This window comes from Fundulus heteroclitus, unplaced genomic scaffold (genome assembly GCF_011125445.2).
Source record: "Fundulus heteroclitus isolate FHET01 unplaced genomic scaffold, MU-UCD_Fhet_4.1 scaffold_49, whole genome shotgun sequence".
Lineage (NCBI taxonomy): Eukaryota > Metazoa > Chordata > Actinopteri > Cyprinodontiformes > Fundulidae > Fundulus > Fundulus heteroclitus.
Window position 1 is genome coordinate 896,054 of NW_023396912.1, and position 16,534 is coordinate 912,587.

Genomic DNA, 16,534 nt, shown 5'->3' on the forward strand with positions numbered 1-16,534 from the left:
AGAGACAGAAGACCTCCATCAGTGACAGAATACCTCCATCAGTGACAGAAGACCTCCATCAGAGACAGAAGACCTCAATCAGGGACAGAATACCTCCATCAGAGACAGAAGATCTCCATCAGAGACAGAAGATCTCCATCAGGGACAGAATACCTCCATCAGAGACAGAAGACCTCTACCAGGGACACAAGACCTCCATCAGTGACAGAAGACCTCCATCAGGGACAGAATACCTCCATCAGAGACAGAAGACCTCTACCAGGGACACAAGACCTCCATCAGAGACAGAAGATCTCCATCAGGGACAGAATACCTCCATCAGAGACAGAAGACCTCTACCAGGGACACAAGACCTCCATCAGTGACAGAAGACCTCCATCAGGGACAGAAGACCTCTAACAGAGACAGAAGACCTACATCAGTGACAGAATACCTCCATCAGTGACAGAAGACCTCCATCAGGGACAGAATACCTCCATCAGAGACAGAAGACCTCCATCAGAGACAGAAGACCTCCACCAGGGACAGAATACCTCCATCAGTGACAGAAGACCTCCATCAGAGAAAGAAGACCTCCATCAGGGACAGAATACCTCCATCAGAGACAGAAGACCTCCGTCAGGGATAGAAGACCTCCATCAGAGACAGTAGACCTCCATCAGGGTTCCTAAAGACCTCCATCAGGAACAGAAGACCTCTATCAGGGACACAAGACCTCCATCAGTGACAGAAGACCTCCATCAGAGACAGAAGACCTCCGTCAGGGACAGAAGACCTCCATCAGAGACAGAATACCTCCATCAGTGACAGAAGACCTCCATCAGTGACAGAAGACATCCATCAGAGACAGAAGACCTCTATCAGAGACAGAAGACCTCCGTCAGGGACAGAAGACCTCCATCAGAGACAGAAGACCTCCGTCAGGGACAGAAGACCTCCATCAGGGACAGAATACCTCCATCAGAGACAGAAGACCTCCGTCAGGGACAGAAGACCTCCATCAGGGACAGAAGACCTCCATCAGAGACAGAAGACCTCTATCAGGGACAGAATACCTCCATCAGAGACAGAAGACCTCCATCAGGGACAGAAGACCTCCATCAGAGACAGAAGACCTCTATCAGGGACAGAATACCTCCATCAGAGACAGAAGACCTCCGTCAGGGACAGAAGACCTCCATCAGGGACAGAATACCTCCATCAGAGACAGAAGACCTCCGTCAGGGACAGAAGACCTCTATCAGAGACAGAAGACCTCCGTCAGGGACAGAAGACCTCCATCAGAGACAGAAGACCTCTATCGGGGACAGAATACCTCCATCAGAGACAGAAGACCTCCGTCAGGGACAGAAGACCTCCATCAGGGACAGAATACCTCCATCAGAGACAGAAGACCTCCATCAGGGACAGAATACCTCCATCAGGGACAGAAGACCTCCATCAGGGACAGAATACCTCCATCAGAGACAGTAGACCTCCATCAGGGACAGAATACCTCCATCAGAGACAGTAGACCTCCATCAGGGTTCCTAAAGACCTCCATCAGGGACAGATCATCAGCAAACAGCAGCAGAGTCACAGCTGAGACTCAGTGACCCAGAGACGTCGCTCTGCCCCCTGCTGGTAAAACAGTGAACAGCAGCAAAAGGCTGTTGAACCAGTGTCTCTCTGTTGATTTGAGTTCATCACAGTTTTAGTCCAAATACATTTAAAAGAGTTCATGACGCCGTGCATCCTGACCGTGGTTTATGGAATAGACACAGCACCATGGATCCTTGATGTTATCATCTTATTTCTTTGTTTCTCATCAAACCCACCTGCCAGTGGCGGCTGGCCCATAGGGGGCGCTGCCCTCCCTAGATGTTGAGGGGAAAAGTCAAAATATATATATAGATTTTAAAAGTATTATTAATGTCAGTTTTTACTTAATAGTACGTGGCTACATGTAATAAGAATTATTAAAACACTTCTACTGATTGACTATCATTTAACATTGCATTTCCACCAACAGAACGTATCATTTCTCTTCTTCTACACTTGTGGGGCTGTAACTCAAGGAGCCCCACAAGTGTAGCGAAATAACCAATCATATACTGTCGCTAGGGGAGATTTATAAATATTTGGCCAATCAGCATCGCCAAAATGAATGGCTTTGGGGCTCCTGGAGTCGTGGCCCTAGCTGCACAGTGATAGGTGCACTTCACACGTGACGTCATGAGCTACATCCGTGCTACATCCGGGTAACGGTGGTCGGTAAAAACAGTACTGTTCTCGCTTACAAGCGTGACAAAACGGGTGAATTAGAGCGTACTTTTAGTTTATTTTTGGAATCTAAACAATGCCTACGACTTGTTGTGCTCCCGGTTGCACACAGAGGCATTCCAAATCGTCGGATGTACGTTTCTTTCATTTACCGAAGGAAGAAGAAATAAGAAAGAAATGGATAATTTCAATGAAAAGAGCGCAGGCAGACCATCCCAATGGACTGGGGGAGCCATCATTCTACGACAGAATTTGCAGTCTACACTTCATCTCCGGTAAATACAACTTAATTTTGCACTAGTCATTGTTCTACTTAAATCATTATATAAATAAAAAATTAGGATATATATTTAAGTCAAGACGTAAACGTTCGTTTCGTAATAATATACGTACATGTACAATGTATGCAAACCCTCTGGCATGAGTCTGTGAAAAGGATTAATAAGACAAAACCACCAAAATAATCCTTTGTGAACAATGTTTTTTTTATTAATTAAATGCTTATTGTGGAATCGTAGTAATTTTCCGACTTTTAATTTAAATGCATGTACTGGGTTAGGCAGGGAAATCTATTGGCCAGCACAACCAAGATTTTTTTTCACCAGCCGCCACTGCCACCTGGATATTTAGATTCTGAAAAACTAACCGTTAAGTAGGCATTCAATTTACTTTTGTCTCTACCCACTGGACACATCAGGTCCATAAACAGATCCAGAACCGTTCTTAGCACACAGCTTCAGCTGCTTCAGCTAGGAACCACAGATCAGGTCTGAGATCTGGGTGTAGTGATGGACTCAGACCTGAACCTCCATCTAAAGACAAAGTGGACCTGCTGCTGCTATTTCACTGCAGTGTTCCTCTGTAATGTTTTCTTTATTTTCTGCTGGTCATGTTCAGCACTTTGAATCGTCTTGTTACTGAAATGTGCTACAAATAAACCTGCCTTGCCTTGGTTTCTGGTTCTGGTTCACTTTGGGTTCTGTCTGTGAATAAAAACTAAAAGTGATGATTTAACACCAAAGTACACGTCCTACAGGTGTCTCACCTGACCAGTTAGTTACTGAGTTACTGAGTGAGTCTCCTCTTTGCACAGAGCACGCTCACAAAGCTGCACATGGAGGCTGTGGTAGGACTGAAATGCTGGAACAGGATGCAAAAACTAACAATAATTTCAATAGTTATTAGAATAATGTTAATAGTTGTTTTTCATTTTTATTGTTTACAACAATTTTATCCTGCAGAATGTAGATATGGACAAGTGTAAGGTCAGCGGTAATTTTCTGTCTTGTGGAGATTAAAACACGTTTCATAGCTGATATTTACTGTATGCTTTCCTTTGTTTGCAATTTTTGGGGAAATAATAATAGAATTAAGTTCATGAACATATTTATTCCATTCACAGCTCCATCAAAGACAACCAAACTCACACGAGTCAGTCAGCTTCTTACTTTTATTATGAGAAAATATTACAGTAAAAACAGTAAAAACACATAGAAAACCAGATATTCAAAAGCTTTATGTAACTGGAAACATTCACATTATTGCTCTATAAAGGACTAAAGTGTTCTGTACCACGATGAGAGGAATGCTAACAGACATGTGGTAAACATCAGTAGGTTTTCCTTTACAGTGAACCCATCAGCAGCTTTATGCTTATAAACGTTAAGAAAATGGAAAATATTTAGAAAAATAAATAAACATTTGTATAAAAATACATGTTTGTCCTAATTTTTAGTTAATTCGATCATAAATACGAAAATACTGTGACAGTCTTTGGGTCCTTTTTACCAGCAGGGGGCGACATATGTAGCATTAAAATGAGATTTAAAGGAAATGAGTTGAATTCTCAGAAAATTGCCCAAATGTTTTTTTCTCAACAGAGATCTAAACTATTTAATGCAACATGTGTAACGATCAGTGGATCGTGTTGTAGTGTCTAGTCTCATTAATGCTTTCTTTACCCAGCATTCACCTGGCCTCTCCTTTTTGACCCATCCAGTCCACCGTACGCTCAGGATGAGAACGAGGTAAACCAGAGTGAACAGCGTTTCAGTAAACACAGAGAAAAGAAGGTTAGGCCAGGAAAGCTGCTGTTTTCTTCATAGTACCTCTAAATGTGCTTTAAAGCTGGACTTATCACAGACAAACACCACTTTTAATTTCTTAGGTTCAGAGTTGCAGCCGCTACATGTAACAATGATTTTAGGTCAAGCTGCCATTTTAGACCCAACAGTCTTAAATTCTCAGACTTTTAGAGAGCAAAGTCAGACTAACGGTACGTTTCTTTTGCCTCGGAGGTCAGAACTAACGAGTTGCAGAGAACGTCTTCTCTGCCTTGTTGTGTTCCAGTTTCCCTCTTATTGGACAGTAGGAAAAAACCTGGACACTGTCACTGTTGTTAAAAGAACAACAATGACATTAACGCTGTTCTAGCTGATATTTAGTGCAAATCTGCCATCATGAATGCAGAAGTCTGGTACTATCCTGCTGCACTGAGTTTCTGACTCGTAATGCCGACTTTAGGAGCCGTCCAGTTAAGATTTCTGACCAGGCGGTCAATAACTCCCACTACAAAGGATAAATGGAACGCACTATTAGCCTTGGAAATGTTATCTGCCGAGGGGAAAGTCTTTAGTAGCTGCTACAGTTGATTTTTCCGACTAAAAGCCGGGATTTCCGAGTTGTCAGAAGGAGTCAGACTCAGAGTGGCACCGTCTGTTTTCTCCTCTTCGGTCTCTGCAGGACGACGAGAGGACCTGTCCGTGCAGGCAGTTCCAGAACTTAGTCTTTTTCTTATCCTACACACAACTAAACCCAAGAAAAGCAGCAATAGAAGACACACGCTGAAAATTAACACCACAGTGTTTTTTTCCCCTAATGTCACCACTCCGACCTTCATTCCTCCCTCCTCCTCCTCCTCCTCCTCCTCCTCCTCCTCTCCTCCACCTGCAGAGCAGAGACAGGTGTGAGGATCGTCTATTAGAACGTCTGAAGCTGTTGGAGGGTCTTTATTACCTGAGACAATGAGGTTGACGAGCTGTTTGAACTCAGAGCGTCCTCCATCCCGTCCTCTGTCCCGTCCTCCGTCCCGTCCTCTGTCCCGTCCTCCGTCCCGTCCTCTGTCCCGTCCTCCGTCCCGTCCTCCATCCCGTCCTCCTGGGCTCCTCCTAGAAACCCGGCACATGTATGTCCCTGCATCCCTGGTGCTGACGTTCTGAAGGAGGATGGAGAAGTCTCCGTCCTGCAGGGACGTCGTGTCTCTCAGCTTCACCCGTCCTCTGAAGGACCAATGCTGGTAGTGTTCATAGAGACGTTTGTCCCTGTAGAAGAGGACGTAGTCATGGTCCTGCAGGTCGGCTCTGGTCCAGGCCAGCAGGGTGACGGCTCCATGGCTGGACTCCTGACACTCCAGAGTCACATTATCTCCAGGTCTGGCTCTCAGGTCCTGAACATCTGAAAGAAGCAAGAAGAAAGCAGGTGAAGCCCTCGTTGCTCCGATCTTTGCTTCATTCAGGGAGAAAAAGCTCCTGAAGTCAAAGCGTCTCACCTTGTTTATACCAAAGCTAGATACAAAATATTGTGGATGAATCTTAACATCTATAGCAGATTTTCTTAGGTGGTGGTGGTGGTGGTGGTGGTGGGGCGGGGGGTATTTGACAGAAGAGCTGATTCCAATTCGTTTTTGTTTTGTTTTCTATTTTAGTCATCGGTGAAAGGATTTCAGGCATGACTAGTAGATAGTTCATCTGGAGGGTGTTTGATTGTTAGGCCTGGCATGAGCTTCTCTGGGTCTCCTGGTGTCTTCTTGGTTTAAGAAGCAGCTAAAGTTCATCAACACGCTGAGAATGTCAGGTAGGCATGCTAAACTCCATCCTGCCACAGAAACTAGTGGTCTGGTCCAATCAGAGAGCTCCGCTGGGTCCGCTGGAAACAACAGTGTGCTCTATGTGCCTGGATGCCCTGAATAGCTGCCCTGTGATTGGCTGTAGTTAACGAATGCTTCAGTTTTCAGATTTATGACCTCCTGCTGGGAAGGAGAGATTTACTGATGCCTCTCGGCTTACTTTGTTTTAAACCTGCCTTCTAGCCAAACGTCTGTGTTACATCATTATGTAAATTAAACTAGGATGTTTTCTGCCATCCTGACCTGGGAACTCCTTCCCTTGCTTGGCTCTCTCTCTCCCATCTCGTCTTTGCTCTGCCGTCATCGTGACCTCTTAAAGTCAGGCGTCCCAGCAGCTCCACGCCACACAGAGCAGCTCCAGTCGCTGATTTACTTTCTCTTTGTATCTTAAACAGGGAGGTGTAGGTGTGGGTTGGGGGTGGGTGTTGTTCACCCTGGGGCTCCTGCATTGACTTTTCTATTCCTTTGGCTTTCTACACTAGATTTAAATTTATAATTTAAACCCCCTCTGCCCCCTTTAGGCACACAGTAATATCTCCTGCCCTGACATGTCCTCATATAACCTCACCATGGCCCCAGTCAAGGTCAAAGGTCACCGCCGTTACCTTAATGAAAGGCTGTATGAATGTGCTCTGATGTTAGAGATCCTTTAAAGCTTTAGACAGTTTTAGCAACGCTGTGAAACAAGGAGGGAGTCTGAACATATGTTACAGGAATCCAGCTGCATTTCCTCAGAAAAACACGAATCAGCGTGTTCGGCTAACAGTGATTGTAATGAAAGTAATGCCTTGACCTTTATAGCTTGCTGTTAAAGTTTCCATGTCTCTGGAAGCTGCTCTGATAACTCTGCTGTTTTCAGTTTACATGAAGACTCAGGAAATGATCCGATGGATGGAAAGCATCAGGAAAAAAACTTTGTTTTCACCGAGCATGAGCCAGAGCTTCAGACTATTGCATCAGAAAAATACTTTCACTTTTAAAGACGCTTAAAGACATTTAAGATTCGGCTGTTTTCTTCAAAATCCTGTCAGTAACCGAGGAGGTTCAATAAGGACGCTCTGTTAGATTAAAATAGACATTTTACCACCATTAGATAAGCAGCGAATCACTACAGAAATCTGACCCGACTGATGCAACAACCTCAGAGTGAAAGTACACTCAGAGAAGTCTGAGTCTGCCTCCCTGATTACTACCAGACCTTCTCCCAGATCCCACAGAATGCTTACCTTGTGATGCAAACGCCAGCAGGTAGAGAAAAATAAGAAGAAAAAACATGTTGAGCAAACTGCAGAGTCATGTAGCTCTGAGCTGCCGGCTAAGAAGCTACTTCCTGTTATGTGAGGCAGAAGAGCCAATGAGGCTAGTGAGTAGGCGTGTTGGAGTCTACGTCACCAACACGCCCACTCACTCAGTTTCTCCAAGTTATTTATTATGAAACAGTGCAGCAATAAATTAAACTGTTCATAACAGAGAAGCAGCAGCTGTTAGAGGCAGGCTGTTTACCCCCAGGGTTTAACAGCTGATGATTAACTTTTATAGGATGGAAATCTGACTGAAGGGCTGATAGAGGTAAAGGTTCTGCTGTTTACCTGCATCACTAACCCTGGGTTCACTGATTAAGGTGCAGGTCCTGATCCAGTTCTGGTTTGCTGCAAACCCCGACTCACACGGCTCCTGGGGAAACAGTGGCCAGCTGCGGCTCCAGCTGCGGCTCCAGCTGCGGCTCCAGTGCCGTCTCCACAGCTGCGGCTCCAGCTGTGGAGACGGCGCTGGCTAGAACAAAAGTTCATGTGGTCCTTTTTGTTGCTATGCCATCATGAATGATAAAAAAAAACAGTCATGGTTTTAATTTGTAGGGAAAACTCGTTATTTGTGCGCTTAAATATCCTATTGCATCTGCCTCTGTTTCTTCATGCTTCTGTGTCGCCGTCTTGTTTAGACTGATCAAGTTAGCCAGGTCGGTGTGGTGATTTTATTCTGAATTCATCAGAACTTTATCTTTTCAATGTTTCCTGTTAAGCTCGTGAAATTCAGGAGCTTAATCTAATAACAGCTGCGGCGTCTTGTCAAATTTCCTTCTTGTGGAGTTTTTTGTAGCGCCACAGAGTAACCAGACCAAACTGATGTGAGTTGACACATTGATTTTTAATTATTTGTGTTCCTTGCGGCGCCACAACTTTATCTGTATGTATTCAGTGTGAAACGCCTTGTAACCAAAATCCTCCAGTTCAGGAGTGTCCAAGTCCTGCAGAGCCACCATCCTGCCTCCCTGCTGCAGCACACACTCTGTTTTTCTCTGTCAATGTGACCTACATGTGTGTTCTAAGTCGTATTTAAGCAAACAAAGTATTAATGAGGTGTTTCATATCTGGGTCAGGTCAATCAGATGCAGACTTGGATGCACCCAGGTTTGGTTTTCAGTAACTGTTGCTGAATATTAGTGCTCTGGTTTGCTATGTAATTAAAAAGAAGGCAGACAGTACGATTGTAGAAATATGTATACTTGGTGTTGCACCATGCAACATTTGTCTTTTATCAAAATGTCAATATTTGGTTACATGGATGATTTGTGTGAGGTTTCGAAGATATAAATTATTGTGCATTGTTTGATGTTTTGCTGATGATAAAAGTCTTTTAATCAAGTGACCGCTTGCAATTGTTAGCACAGATGATTAATAAAGAGCTAGGGAAAATGGTTTGACTTCTTTAATTCTGATCATATAAAAGTTGATTATATTGTGGAGAACAACAGAATTAAAACACAATTACAAGTTTACATATATATAAATATAACTCATACATTCCTTATACATCATGCAGATAGCAAAAGGTTCATAGGACCCACTCTTCATTCATACATGAGCTTTGTTACTGCCAGATATTTCTCACATTTACTTAGTTACTCAATTATATTACATTATTGATAATAATCATCTTTATTGTCATTGCAACATTCATTCTGATGAAATTTGTTCAGCCACATTGTGAATGTGGTTGTAGTGTACAGCACTTTGAGTGCTCAGTATAATTCCTTCTAGTTTGCTCCTGCTGTGTAGCCACTTTTCTAGTGTTTATGTATCAGGTTAGCTTAGCATTTAGCTTCACAGTTAGCCATTCGATGTAGCACCGCTGTTCTCGCTGTAGACTTTGAAAATGGCTGAGAAGCAAACTGAATACATATTTATGAGAAGGAGAGGAAGAGTTCAGTAGAAAGAACTAAGACCAGAGTGGATTGGGGAGATTTTTTTTCACATGATCCTCTGAGGAGTGGAAGAGCAGGTAAGACATTCTTGCGCAGTTATTCAAAAAAGGGACTTGGGCATTTCCTACCTACATTTCTGGAAAAATCGTCCACTACATTTTTAACATTATGATAGTAGCCAGTACCATCATTGACTTTATTATTATCCATGTGGGCATTGTTACTGTTTGATTGTGTTTTTGAAGACTGCAGTTGTTCTAAGTATGACAGAGAGGCCTTTATAGAGTATTGCATGTGTTGAGGGAATTAGATTAAAAAAAAAGGAGAGGTGTACTCAATAATGTTCAGAGTTACAACATTTCCCATGATCCATCAGATTCTGTGACTCTAGCTTCACTGGCTTCTCCAGAACAAACTGAGTGCCCCTCAAGTACAAAGACTCAGAATAAATCCAAAAACGCCTTTTGGTCAAGGACCGTTTAGCCAAAGCGGAAGTGCTTTATCTGTCGCCATGATCAGTGCTGTCTGTAAGAAAGGAGGTAGGAAAAGGAGCCTGGATGCTTCCTCTCAGCTCCTTTAGTATAGGAACCTTTTAATGTCCTTTACCGATGCAAAGAAGGAATCCCAGAATCCTTTGCATGACATGACGCATCAGCACAGCCCGTCTCACAGATATTAATGATTTTGACCCTGATCATCCAAGTGGGTTTCTGTTGTTTCGGCACAGCAGTCTAAAGCTGCTTTACTTCCCACAATAGAGTTCTTACCGTTGACCCCATGAAAGGTCATGGAACAGGAGCTAGGAGCTGTTATTAAATTAATGGCACCATCAAAATCTGATGAGGTGAACATTGCTTTGCAAAGACTGTCTGCTGAAAGTTTCATGTCTCCGCTGCTTTTCTGTCAAAAGTTATAGCGGCGTCAGTTCAACAGCGCCCTCTAGAGTCAGAGAATCTGATAGCTTGTGAAAATTAGTGTAACACCTGTTTGCCACCTAAGTAGCTCCAATCACATCCGTTTCCTTTCTTGGGGATGATGTTCCTCTTCAGCCTCCATCAAAAGATTTTGCTCGTTTGGTTTAAAGTTTTAAAGTTTATCAGAGAATCTGTGATCAACGTCAGGGTCTCCTGAAAAAAAGCTGGGAGAGGATATTTACCTGAACTATTTAAACCTAGCATGGTCACACCTTCTCAGTCTTCATGAAACGGACAAAGCCAGGATGCTCTGATGAGTCAAGCCTGGCTTTATCTCTTATCCTGGATTTCTATATTCTGCTTTGGTGAAACAGCCCTCTGGTCTTCTATGATTCATCACATAAATGTTTATGAAGAAGATGACATAAAATAAAATAAGAACAGAGACGGACACGCCCAGGATAATTTTTACGGCTGTAGGGTTTTCCTCTTGTCCTCGACTCCAGGGGTGTTCCTGCTCGTCTCCGTCCTCCTCAGACTGGTCATCATCTGCAGAGCAGCAACAGGTTCAGCAGGTCCACACGGTCCACTGACCTTTGTCCTGCAGGTGAGCATATTTACCTGAGACTGTGAGGTTGATGGAGCGTCTCAGCTCAGAGTCCCCTCCTTCTGGGTTCATGGTTGTGATCAGACACTCGTATGTTCCTGAATCCTCGATGCTCACGTTCTTCAGAATCACAGAGAAGTCTCCGTCCTTCATGCACGACCCAATCACCTCCACCCGTCCTCTGAAAGACTCATGCTGGTAGTGTTCGTAGAAGCGGTTTTCTCTGTAGAAGAGCAGGTAGCGAACAGGCTGCAGATCCGTTCTTCTCCACGACACCATGATGACATCGGCACCTTCTGGGCCCAGACACTGCAGGGAGACATTTTGTCCAGGCTTCACTGCCTGCTGGCCTGTCAGAAACCATGAGAAAACACATAATTAAAGGATTTATGTCCTTATCAAAGACTACAACCAGCTTCCTGTCTGACTGCCTCTGATTTAAACCTGTTTGCTTTTACTAACAGTTACACACAAGGCTGTATTTAGCTTCACAGAGAGTCCATAAACTGGTTCTGTCATGGCTCACCTTGTTCTGCAGAGACCGCACAGACGATGAGGATGAGGGTGAAGAACCCAACGACAGGAGTAAGCTTCATGTCAGTGGGAACACCAGGAAGCAGCAGGAAGACCTGCTGGATTATCCTTCAGGTTCTTCAGCAGATTCCTCCCTACAGGTTCTCCTCTCTACAGTAACCGGGTCATGTCGGACCAGCCGTGGACGGTGCTGTGTTTTTACAGAGTAGCCGGCTCTGTACTGAGCAACAGAATGAAGACAAACAGGAAACACCACACCTGAGTCCTGGGGGTGGAGCTTCAGAGGGAAAACATTGGTGTTGCTGTCATGGTCCTATGGAATATGTGTTTTATTTTCTTTCATGAATTGGATTGATTTAAGCTTCTTTAACTTAAATCAACTGACACCCATTACTAATCTGACAACTTACATCTGTCCTCCTTGCTTTTCTCCTCTCTCCCTTATTTAGTTTAATAGACCAATCAATCAGATGCAGACTTGGATGCACCCAGGTTTGGTTTTCAGTGACTGTTGTTGAATATTGGTGCTCCAGTTTGCTATGTAATTAAATAGAAGGCAGACAGTGTGATTGTAGATAAGTGTTTACTTGGTGTTGCACCATGCAACATTTCTTTTCTATTAAAATGTCAATATTTGGTTACATGAATAATTTGTGTTGAAAATATTAACGTGTGCATTGTTTGCTGTTTTGTTGAGGATTCAAGTCTTTTAATCAAGTGACAACTTGCGATTGTTTGCACTGATATTAATAAAGAGCTAGGGAAAATAACAGTTTGGACTGATTGAAACAAAGTTTCATTAAAATTGAATAGATAATAATTGATTATATTGTATAGAACAGCAGAACTGCAACACAATTACAAATTTATTTAAATACTCAAATTGAAAGGGAATGAAATTAGATTTCTGGGAGCAATGCAAATGCTTGTACAACTTGTAAAAGTTTTTATATTTTCATCTGTGAAGTAAACCTCGAGTAATGTCCAAATATGAAAACAGTTCAAAAGGGGTATAAAAACACAATATTAAAAAGATATAAGAATGAAGAGAAGGCCTAATCATTTTCTTTTTGCATTTGCAATGTTTGTATATATGCATAAGATAAAATAAGAAATACATTTGCGCTCCCACAATGAGGACATTTTGGCGCTAAAGTGACAAAACACAGACAGACTTACACACTGAATCAGTCATGAAAAAACAAGCTCATCTAAAGTTAGTTCAGCAGAGAATGAACATATGAGAAAGACAAAATAAAAGTAAGAATAAAACTAGAGTAAGTATTGCACAATTATTGATAACATGACAAATTCAGGTAAAAATGTAATATTCTGCTTAAACAGGAAATACTGTAGTCAAATTAGACAATGTGAGAAAACTGCACAATATGCAAAAGTGAGAGTAGCTAATGTGTGTATAAATGGACATGAGCATCTGAGAGACAATGTAACCGATATAGGATCGGCTCAGAACCAGTGCAACCATTAGTATGTTATAAACATTTATTGAGTCTGTTGTGAGCAGCAGAAATTATAAAGTCTAACAGCAGCTGGGAGGAAGGACCTGCGGAAGCGCTCCTTAGAGCATCTAGGATGCAGCGGTCTGACAATGAAAGCTCCATACGTGGAGATATATGTATTTGAAACATTTCTTGCAAGATTAATCTCTTTGCCGTTATTTATTATTTATGTAATTATTCTAAAATACTCAATACTATTCTGGTATATAAGAATTTAATAAAAGTTAACTTATTGTGTGAAGCTTTGAAAACAGAAATATTGACTACTCTTGAATGAGATGAAAAACATTTTATTCATTTTCTGCCCCTTAAATAAACTTATGCTACTTACAAAGTTGAAAAGGATCAAGAAGAAGTAGAAATGACTATTAACTACTATAAATTAACTATTATTAAATATTAATATTAAAATGACTAAATAACACATAACACCATGCACAGTGAAAATAAATATTCAGCATAAGGACTGGTTAAGCAAGAATGTTTTAGTTGAATTTTCCACAGAGTCAGCTAAATGTAGATTTAGAGGTCAAATAATGCCTCCACTTTTGTACGGCCCAGTTCTCCATGGCCTTCAGCTGTGGGGAGCACAGCCCTGCTAATCTGAAAACAGCTAACTGCAGAGCTCATTTTTTATCCAACGGAGTAGCATTCTTGCTAATTTTGGAAACTGTTAGCTTCCAGTTAGCTTCCAATAAATTGTATTCTGTTAACAACGTTCACAGGACATAGCAGCAGTCAGACTAACACGCCATGTCGGCTTATTATGCGTGTAAACGTGTCACCATGTTATTAGCGATGTGATCGTCGTGATAAAAAAAATAAGACGCTGCTGTGCGACAGGATTTGTTCCCACAGCAGTTGTTTAATTGTTGAATATTAAAGTTATTTGTCCTGAACTGAAACAATTATCCCGCGTACAAGGTGCATGTCGAACGTGTACCTTTTGTCTGAAGACGTGTGACACAGACGGACAGCTGTCGGTTAGCGGTTAATGTTAGCTAATTTCCTCATTTATTCAGTGGTTTAGCGGTAGTGAAGCTAATACTTTTGTTAGTGAAATATGAGTTGGTGAAGCTAACTGTTTGGTTAGATGTGCCCCCCACTGGTCTTCAGTCTGATCTGAGGAACAACTAGAAGATTCTTTGCTTCTAAACAAAGGCAGCAAATTAAATATAATGTTTCTTTCTTCTCTGCTGTTGTCTGTGTTTCCTGTCTTTGTACTGCATCTTATGGGTTTTAATTTTAGGTTTTTGGATTCACTTATTTGCCGTTCTTCACATATTTCCATTAAAAAGCTGAACACTAAATGAATCATTAAGGTCTTCTACGATTCATCACATAAATATTTAGGCAAAAGATGCAGTACAAGAAAATAGCAGTAGAGATGCATATGCCGAGAATAAGTTTGACAACTGTAGGGTTTTCCTCTTTTCCCTCGTCTCCTGTGTCCTCTTGTCCTCTGACCCCGAAGTTTTCCTGCTCGTCTCCTCCGTCCTCAGACTGCTCCTTGTCTGCAGAATAAAAACAGGTTCAGCAGGTCAATATGGTTCACTGACCTTTCAAATATTCAAAGTTTCTTTATTGTCACCACTTGTTACTGTGGAGAATTTTTTTTTGGGACATTCTGACTAAGAGTACACATAACAAACAACCGGGAATGAACAGATTACAGGTTTTTCTCCACATTATAGTGTCCTATAGATAAAAAAGATCAAAAGTTCATGTCAGAGTCTGAGGGCTTTGATATCAGTCCCTTGGCGAGGGAAGGTGTCCTGCAGGTGAGCATATTTACCTGAGACTGTGAGGTTGATGGAGCGTCTCAGCTCAGAGTCCCCTCCTCCTGGGTTTCTAGTTTTGATCAGACACTCGTATGTTCCTGAATCCTCAATGCTCACTTTCTGCAGGATCACAGAGAAGTCTCCGTCCTTCATAGAAGAAGATCTAATCTCCTCCACCCGTCCTCTGAAAGACTCATGCTGGTAGTGTTCGTAAAAGCGGTTTTCTCTGTAGAAGAGCAGGTAGCGACCAGGCTGCAGATCCGTTCTTCTCCATGACACCATGATGACATCAGCACCTTCTGGGCCCAGACACTGCAGGAAGACATTTTGTCCAGGCTTCACTTCCTGCTGGCCTGTCAGAAACCATGAGAAAACACATCATTCAGCCGATTTATGTCCTTATCAAAGACTACAACAAGCTTTCTGTCTGACTCAGCAGGAAGGAAAACTAACTGCTGCCAATTTTAAAAGAGTTGATCAGCTCTGAAGTTCTGTTCACTTGTGTTTGTATGTAAAATTCTTCCCATTTTACTGTGTTACTAACATAGTTACACACAAGGCTGTATTTATCTCCATAAACTGGTTCTGTCATGGCTCACCTTGTTCTGCAGAGACCGCACAGACGATGAGGATGAAGAACCCAACGACAGGAGACAGCTTCATGTCAGTGGGAACACCAGGAACCAGCAGGAAGACCTACTGGATTATCCCTCTGGAACAGCTGACTCTACGCTGATCAGCATAGTAAGGGCAATCAGGAAATAACAGATCTGAGGGTGGAGCTTTCAAGGGGAAACTGTGGTTTTGCTGGGGAGCATGTGTTTCATTTTCTGTTTTGAATGTTCTTGGACTGATTTAAGTTTCCCGAGTTGCTGTTCTTTAGCTTATAAAATTGTTTCATTTCAGTTCTGTAGATGAGTCAGTGAATTCTGTTCCATGATCATGTTTGTGTTATTTTTTTGTTAGATTTCTTCCTCTGTTTCCTCCTTGTTCTGCCCGTCTATAATTCTCTCTCAGTTCTCTGCTCCCCTTGTTCTCAGCTGTGTCTAATCACCCATTTGATGATTACATCTGTCCTCCTTGCTTTCTCTCATCTTTCCCTCTGTATTTAAACTGCCTGGTTTACCACTCTCATTTACAGGTTCCTCCTTTATTCTCTCTTGTTTTATTCAGCTCTATGCAACATCTGTCAGTTTCCATATTCACCATCAAACATCGTCATCTCCTCTTACATCTGCGTTTGGGTCCTTCCACTACTTTACTTGATCATGACAGTTGCCACGTTCTGGCAGTTGTAAGCATTTAAAACACAACTCTGCTAAAGAAGTTGTGTAGAGTTCCCTGCAGCGCCAAGCTACGACCAGAAACACTGTAGTGTCCAAGGAACCCGTAATAAAGGGGAGTGAGGGCAGCTGCTTCCTTGCCACTGGCCCGAACAGCTGACTGTAACCCCTGGAGCCCTTAATCACAACCAGAGACACAAAGTTAGAGGTTTGACAGATATGAAAAAGTTAGTCTAGGATGAAGCAATTTTCATCTGTTTACTTTTAATGTGTTTTCACTGAGTTTTTAAGATTTGACAGTGTTTTAAACCTGGAGCTAACAGGCTAAGATACCTGCTAGCCATCTTTGAAACAAAGCAATGCTAATGTGATTTGGGTTGTGTTTTAAGGTAATGACAGACTTTATTTACACAAGTGTTTTATACTCCAATGGGAAATCATTGTTTGTGTTTGTGTCAGCTGATTATACCAAATATAATTTAAAAGTTCTTTTAAATAAGCTCCAAATATCCCCTAGCATTAGCCGT

General features: G+C 42.2%; 3 protein-coding genes across 3 annotated transcripts in view; 1 reads left to right on the forward strand and 2 right to left on the reverse strand.

Annotated features, from left to right (window-relative positions):
- The window catches only part of LOC110368142, a 192,741-nt gene that overhangs the window by 118,856 nt on the left and 57,351 nt on the right, over positions 1 to 16,534 (forward strand). The window lies entirely within an intron of this gene.
- Positions 3,697 to 7,503, reverse strand: LOC110368023. Its single transcript, XM_036132342.1, has 4 exons — positions 7,393 to 7,503; positions 5,384 to 5,715; positions 5,276 to 5,323; positions 3,697 to 5,198 (listed from the first exon to the last, which is right to left on the reverse strand). The coding sequence occupies exons 1-4, from the start codon at positions 7,439 to 7,441 to the stop codon at positions 5,061 to 5,063; spliced, it is 567 nt and encodes a 188-aa protein (XP_035988235.1). The 5' UTR covers positions 7,442 to 7,503; the 3' UTR covers positions 3,697 to 5,060.
- LOC110368193 lies at positions 9,463 to 11,299 on the reverse strand. The gene is made up of 2 exons (XM_036132352.1): positions 10,904 to 11,299; positions 9,463 to 10,831 (listed from the first exon to the last, which is right to left on the reverse strand). The coding sequence occupies exons 1-2, from the start codon at positions 11,166 to 11,168 to the stop codon at positions 10,620 to 10,622; spliced, it is 477 nt and encodes a 158-aa protein (XP_035988245.1). The 5' UTR covers positions 11,169 to 11,299; the 3' UTR covers positions 9,463 to 10,619.

Excerpts from the sequence above, each read along its gene's own strand:
- LOC110368023 (XM_036132342.1), bottom strand. The coding sequence starts at position 7,441 with ATGTTTTTTCTTCTTATTTTTCTCTACCTGCTGGCGTTTGCATCACAA. Across the intron at positions 5,324-5,383 it reads GACGGGACGGAGGACGGGAC|GGAGGACGCTCTGAGTTCAA; the intron begins AGAGGACGGGAC and ends AGAGGACGGGAT. Across the intron at positions 5,199-5,275 it reads TCAACCTCATTGTCTCAGGT|GGAGGAGGAGGAGGAGGAGG; the intron begins AATAAAGACCCT and ends AGGTGGAGGAGA.
- LOC110368193 (XM_036132352.1), bottom strand. The coding sequence starts at position 11,168 with ATGGTGTCGTGGAGAAGAACGGATCTGCAGCCTGTTCGCTACCTGCTC. Across the intron at positions 10,832-10,903 it reads CATCAACCTCACAGTCTCAG|ATGATGACCAGTCTGAGGAG; the intron begins GTAAATATGCTC and ends GCTGCTCTGCAG.